We start from the raw sequence: 7,533 nt of genomic DNA, 5'->3' as shown, positions 1-7,533 counted from the left end.
ACCCTTCTATCATAATGCCAAGGTTTTCCCAACAGCAAATGATATGCATCCATAGGAGCAACATCACACCATACTTCATCTTTATAATACTTGCCAATAGAAAATGAAACTAAACATCTTTTAGTTACATTGATGTCATTTCCTTTTTGCAGCCAACATAACTGGTATAGATGTGGATGAGGGATGGTATCCAACTTTAGCTTCTGCATCATCTCTAAAGATACCACATTCTCAAAGCTGCCGCTGTCGATGATCACCAAGCACACTTTGCCAAGAGAAGTGCATTTAGTGTGAAACACATTTTTTCTCACCCAACTTTCATCGTCGGTCATATATGACACTTGTAAACTACGTTGCAATACAATAGACAAACCATGATCAGCATAAGTAATCTCTTCCTCATCATCATCGTATTTTGGTTCGTCGTCAGCTTCATCTTCTCCTCCATCACTATGATCTTCAACCAAAGTTACAATCCTCCTATTTGGACAATCTGATGCAATATGCCCAAAACCATGACATTTGAAGCATTTTTGGCCACTTGGGGTAGAAGAATTAGGTGTTTTTTTGCTGCCAGCAGATTCTTCACCCTTTTCTTGCACCTTCGATATCACCTTGCTTTGGACAGTAGGCTTGAAACTTCCTCCTTTTATATATCCTTCTTTTGAGCTGTACCGAAAACTCTTTTCAAACTTCTGTTGCTTTTCAACTTTTAATGCCAGCTTGCTCACATCATTTAAAGACCAATATGGCTATAGCTGAACAACTTTAGCAATCTCATACTTCAGACCTCCTAAGTATCTTGCAATTGTTTGCTCTTCCGGTTCCACAAGTTCTCCTTTTAACATCAAATTATCAAATTCTGCAGTGTACTCCTCCACACTAAGATCTTTTTGCTTGAAATCATGTATTTTGAGAAAGATCTCTTGCCTATAATTATGAGGTAAATATTTTCTCTTCAGCTCCCTTTTTATTTTCTCCCATGTAACGATCTTACTCTTCCCCTCACGTTCTCTTTGTTTCTTCAGATTTTCCCACCAAAAAGATGCATTCCGCTTGAGTTTGAGTGCCACAAGTTTGACCTTCTTTTGTTCTGGTGGTTCATGAAAATCGAAAATTCTTTCTACTGTATTAAGCCAATCGATAAAGTCATCAACATTTATTTTACCTTTAAATTCTGGAATATCAAATCTGGGGATATATTTATTCTGCCACTCGTCTTGGACTTCATTTCTTCTCCGACATCTTCTCGACTCCCTTGGAAGAGGTGTATCATCATCAGAAGTAAACTCTCGAGCGTCATTTTCATGTTGGTTATATCTATCTTGAAGTTCGTCGATTATTTCATTTTTTTCTTGTAGGCTACGCAACAATTTTCGTAGCTGCAGCCTCAACGACTCAGCGTCATCTTCATGGTCGCTACCTTCACCAACTACATCTTTTCCATTCCGCCTTGCCATGATCTCTAGCCTTTAGCTCTGATACCAAACTGATACCGGGGAGGGTAAAAATGCAGAATGGATTTCGAATGAACACCGATAGAACAGTTGTTCAGATAGAAAATGTCACAGAAGGCAAGGAACGAACTCTTGAAGAGACTTCGGTAAAACGAAATATAGCTCACCACCAAGTTTAAAAATCAAAAGGGATACAGAAGATCACCACCCTAATGATAATAAACAAGGATACAGAACTGAAAGCAAAAGACTCACCACTCAAGGACGCATCCAAGAGATACAGAGTTCAAAAGAGCACTCCAAGAGAGCTTCTCCTAATATCCTCAGTTTTCTAAAAATCCTTTCTAAAACGTAAACCCCAAAATAAATACTATTGCATGAAACAACCCTTCATGCATAGGGAATTTCGAAATTAAGTGCTTTACAACTGCCAACCAACTCCATTAATGTATTCCTTAGCCACGAAGAAAAGCACCATGCTGCAGCTTTACAACTGCCAACCAACTCCATTAATGTATTCCTTTGTGCAGGGAATATCCTGATGAGCTGTCGTATCTGAGTAGGCTGAGTTGAAGATTATGTGGCAATATTATTGGCTGAAGAAAAATATCATATTATCAGCATGGTCCATATGAACATATTGTAGCAAATTAGACACTCCCGTGTCATTTGGTCCTGGTTCGGTTGATTAGTTGGTTCAATCGAACCAACTAAACCGATATAACCCTTACCCAACCCTAACCCGCTGTCGCTGCCACTCCCGATCCCGATCCCAATCCCGATCTCACTGCTCGCCGCTGTCGCTGCTCGCAAACGCTGCCGTTGTCGCCGCTGTCGCTGCTCGCAAACGCTGCCTCTGTCGTCGCTCGCGCCTCTCGCTGCTCGTCGCTCCTGTCGCCGCTTGCCGCTGTCGCTGCTCGCAAACGCTGCCTCTGTTGCCGCTCGCGCCTCCCGCCGCTCGCCGCTCCTGCTCTCGCTGTCGCTGCCGCTGTCGCCGCTCGTGCCTCCCGCCACTCGTTGCTCCCGTTGCCGCTACCGTTGCTCGTCGCTGGCCGCTGTTGCTGTCGTCGCTCGCCGCTGCTTCCTCGTTTCTTAGTCAGCAGGCTCAGTATACAGTATACTATTAATATTAAGTTTATTTGAAATGATTAATTTTCAATACTGTTAATAGATTTTCTTAATTTAATAGCATATTTTTATTTAAAATTTTAAATAATTATATTTATCAATTATATTATATATTTTTATATTTTAGTGCCTCGCTTCGCTCGGGCAAGCGCTTAGCGCCTCGGGCGTTTTTGGACCTTGGCGCCTAGCGCTTTTTAAATCACTGAGGAAGAAGCAAGGAGCTGAACAGCTGGGTCAATGAAAACTAGCAAGCTAGCTGGTTGTTCATCTTGCCCCCAAAGGTCAAGCAATGGTCTAGGAACAAGTATATCTGGAATTCAAAAGGAAAGTTATTCAAGTAGGATTAAATCTGCCAGCAAGGCTATGGCATTGGAAAAAGGATCACAATCTGCACAGATATGTGAAAAGCCACTCAATATTTCTATTGATGATCATGGAAATAACAACACGCTGATTAGGAGGTTTCCTAACCCTGGCAGAAGCCTTGGACATAGTGCCAGTGGTGGCTCTTTTGAGGGCCCATTGGTTATGGGTATTATATCATCGTCTCCTGATATTCCAGATAAACAAGACCATACACGAAGAAGTGATGTTTCTGGGTCTCATGCAACTACAGACAGTAATACAGTGTCATGGCATGGCAATGATGTTAAAGAAGGGTTACTTGGAGCTGAAGGTGTTAGATTGCCAACAGCTATACTTGATGAAGAACACGGCAGAGTTGATGAGGAAACTAATAAGGTTCCAGAACCTATTAGAACTGTCTGTTCATTGTCAGGGAATGAAAATGAAGTTTCCTTGATTGAACTGAGAACAAGAAATTCTTTTAGTTCTATTCATGCATTGATGGAAAGCTGTGCCAGGTGCTCTGAATCTAGCACTCCTTTGGCTGTTGGGGTTGATATGGGGATGAATTTACCTGCTACTGTAGCAGCCAGGGAAATTTCCAAGTCTGTTATTATGTCTCACTGAGTCACCTGAAAGTTCACCTGCAATAGAAGATATTTGTACTGGAAATAGTGAGTCCAAATTGAGGCTATCATGTGATAGTGATATATTTCAAAGAAACAACCATCATGATGAAGCTGCTGATGCCAATTCTGAGAAGCAAGGGAGGAGTTTTGGTTCTGTGCTAGCTAGAGATCCATGACAAGACGTAGGGGCCAGCTTTACAGGTGACAGCAGAAATGCTATGCAATTGCAGGAAAATAAATCCACTGGTGATCCAACAACACAATCTACTACTTCATGTGTGAGTTCTCATAAAATAGGAGATTCCTGTATCATTGTTGAGGTAAAGCCTGGGGAAGAAAAAGAAGATAGATGTTCTTCTGTGTGTAGACCAGCAGAAGTCGAGGGGCATAATGGTGGTGGAGCCACTCCACTTGAGGATACTAGAGGACATGTTTCAGCATTAGCACTGATGGTAAGCCTAATTTGACAAGCCCATCAATGGATAGGAACAAATCCTTCGAGTGTGATCATGAAGAAATTGGAGATGGAAGTATATGCACTTCTAACATCAAAATAGGTGATGGATCTGATTGCACTGCTGCTTCGGGTAGAAAATTACAGAAGCTGCTTGTTGAGGATCCTATGTCAGGTCCTGTAGTTAAGGAAGAACTAGGTAGTGCTAGTGCAACTGACCAGCAGCAGCTACCATCATTAGATGCTGTAGATGAAAGTGTTGTTGCTGTTGTCTCATTGGCTGCTGATAATGTTCCATCTCCTAAAGCTGTTGATGAGTCTATGACTAGTAAGTCTGAGAACTCTGGAATTGGTTACTTCAAATTGGGGGATGAAACAAAAGAGAAAAACAGTATTTCTACTTCTAGCATTGATGAACTAGTTAGATCAGCGATGGTCTCTCTTGTCACTGCTGAGATTGCTAGTGAGGTAAAAGAGGTTCATGAGAGTTATCCAGTTGGGTCCAAAGGTCAAGAACCACCTTCTACTTCTATGATCAAAGAAATTGAGAATTGTGAAAAAACTATTGGCTTTAACTTTAAGACATCTGGGTTCAACGCAGATAGAAGGGGCGAGCTTGCATCATCTACAGAGTCATGCTCATCGGGTGTTTCTGCTGAGCCAGATGTTATCAGTAAGCTTGAATTTGATTTGAATGAGGGCATTTCTGGTGTTGATGCCAATGAAGGAGAGCCAGCTATCTCAACTGCAATAGTATGCTCATCTGTAATTCGTTTGCCTAGTCTATCTCCCTTTGCAAATCCAATGTCAAATGGTTTTTTGCCTGCTTCAATAACAGTAGCTGCACCAGGAAAAGTACCGTTTATGCCACCTGAAAATTTGTTGAAGGCTAAGGATGAGACTGGATGGAAAGTCTCAGCAGCCACTAGTGCATTTTGGTCAGCAGAACCACGAAACATTTCTAGAGATGCCACCTAATAGTTCGCATATGCCACCATCTTATTTTGCCAGAAAGCAAGGCCATCCTCTGCTAGACATTGATCTGAATGTAGCTGGTGAGGGAGTTCTTGAAGACATGGCCTCTGAGAGTACTTCTCAGACTACAGTGTCCATTTCAGGGACTGTTAGTACTCATCATGCACCATCAAGAATTGCTGGGGGAGTTGATCTTGATTTAAATAGAGTTGATGATGGTCTGGGACTCTGGAAAATGGACAGCTCTTGACAAGCAGTAGCCATAGATTAGAGGCACCAATTTTGCCTACTCAACTTGCATCTGGAGCATTTCCTGGTGGAGAGGCAAGTGTGCTAAGGAACTTTGATCTGAATGACCGACCAGGTGCTGATGAAGTTGGTTTAGGACCAACACCAAGGAGCCAAAAAACAGAAACTACAAGTGATGTGCCATTTTTTGCTCCACTTGCAGATATAACAAATAATCTTTCATGGATCTGTCCTACCTCTTTTCCAGCTGTTGCTACATAATCTTTCCTGCCTGATAGAGTGTAGCAGTTTAATCCATTAGTTGCAATTCCAGTGTCTCAGAGGATTTTGTCAGTAACTGGTGGTGGCAACTCCTTGAATGATGATTATAGAGGCTCTGCACTTTCATCATCACCAGCCATGACATTTGCTTCTGTGACATCACTTTCTTATGCAAGATTGCCCTTTGCTTCTGGTTATCCAATCAGCTCAACCTCTTTCTCAGGTTGTTCAACGTCCTATGTTGATTCTTCATCAGCTGGTGGTTCATTCTTCCCTGCTTTTCCTTCACTGCTTGTCAGACCTCCTAGTGCTGTATTATCTCATTATCCAAGGGTTGCCTAATAAGCTTTCCAGATGGTAGTACTAGTACTGTGTCTGACAACAATCTGAAATGGAGCAGACATGGGTTCGATCTCAATACAGGTCCAGATATTGGAGATATGGAGGCAAAAGATGAGAAACTATCTTCAGCATCAAGACAACTGCTAGTTGCCACTTCGGAAGTATTCATGGACGAACAGGCAAGAACTTATGGATTTCCAGGTGTAAGTTCGAAGTGGAAGGAAGCTGAAGGGAGTTGCCATGCAGAGAAATATACAGACAGATCTGTTAAGCAACTTCCATGGAAGTAGGGAGATTATTGAACACAGCAACTGTAGCTTCCATATCTGGTAAGCTATCAATCTATATACTCTTTGTTGGCTCTGAAAATTGGACAGTTGATATAAAACATATCATAATTTATTATGCAGGCACGATCTTGTGTGGAATTTCTTTCTTACTAGTTTATACACAAGCAACAATCACGTACGTACTAGTGTTTGCCTTGATGTCTGAAACTCTCAAAGGGGATCCGAACCATTTCTGTAATTCATGTAAATGTTTAGATATGATTCACTCCAATCATTTCACATTTCACAACTTGCTTTTTTTAGCATTTAGGGTTTTCAGTGTAAATTTGCTGCCTTTTCTAATTGAAATTATATATATTTCAGGCCTTCAAAGTTGGATGGTAAGTGATATCATTTAAATATTCCAGTTTTTCATTCTCTAATCTTTTTCTTTTATGCCACTGCAAGTGTGTTTTTGGATTGTTCAGAGGCATTGTTATCATATTTTTCACTTGTCTAGTTCCTGCAGATTACCAACTGTATGTACTTCAGAATGCACTTAATATTTTGCAGCTCAGTTATGAACTTCTGGTTGTCTGTATTTATTTCCTTAAATTGTATGTTTGTCAAATTTTGTCTGTTAAATCTGTCTTAGATGAATGGCTCTGACATATAACTTTGGAGTCAAAATAGCAACATGTTTGTTGATTTCTTGTCTTTTTTTCTAAAGGCAGATGTGAATGAGGATTTAGTTTCATTGGTTTCAACTTTTGTAATGATTGATAATGGTGACATTTGCCAATCCATGGCTTGTTGGACAAAGCACATCTCAAGCTTCTTTTGATTCCTAGAGGGGGATGACTTGTAGATAATATCAATGTGTTAAACCCATTCAGATTTTAGTTTGTTCTTTTTTCTTGTTGGTTGTGTTGCTTACATGATTTTGTTGATTCCAGACTACTCTAATAATTGAACATGGAAATATGTGTGTTGAGCATTCTGCATAGGGGCATCATGACCTGGTTTCCATGGAAATATGTGCTATTTAATTTTTATTGGATTCATTATTTTTCTTGTTATGATTTTTCAAGCAATAAGTTCTTATTATGTCTTATGGCATGGGCAAGTGAAATTCAAAGTTAACATCCTGGTTTCTACGAAAGCATATTTTTATTTTTCTACTTCTAGATGAATCTATTTGATGTCATGAACTTATCTTTGTTATTCTTGTTGGCAAAAATTATGTTGTGAAATTAAGATGTAAGTTCAACTTGGTACCTGATTATAGTCATCAATTTTAGTGTTTGCAAATTGATGCTAGCTGGTTGATCAAACAGATGTTTGTAGTACATGTTCATCAGAAAGAAGAGCCTCAAGTGATAGATCATTATTGCTCTACATGTTCACAAGTTTTGGTAATTAGT

At 40.2% G+C, this 7,533-nt stretch overlaps 1 protein-coding gene across 1 annotated transcript; it reads left to right on the top strand.

The window, feature by feature from the left end:
• Positions 1 to 354: 354 nt before the first annotated feature.
• Positions 355 to 7,168, top strand: LOC103999769 (uncharacterized). Its single transcript, XM_065085713.1, has 2 exons — positions 355 to 6,169; positions 6,251 to 7,168. The coding sequence occupies exon 1, from the start codon at positions 4,038 to 4,040 to the stop codon at positions 4,989 to 4,991; it is 954 nt and encodes a 317-aa protein (XP_064941785.1). The 5' UTR covers positions 355 to 4,037; the 3' UTR covers positions 4,992 to 6,169; positions 6,251 to 7,168.
• Positions 7,169 to 7,533: the final 365 nt, after the last annotated feature.

Source organism: Musa acuminata, chromosome BXJ1-10, assembly GCF_036884655.1.
Source record: "Musa acuminata AAA Group cultivar baxijiao chromosome BXJ1-10, Cavendish_Baxijiao_AAA, whole genome shotgun sequence".
Classification (NCBI taxonomy): domain Eukaryota; kingdom Viridiplantae; phylum Streptophyta; class Magnoliopsida; order Zingiberales; family Musaceae; genus Musa; species Musa acuminata.
The sequence above is the reverse complement of the archived record's forward strand: the minus strand, read 5'-3'. Positions and strand labels throughout refer to the sequence as shown.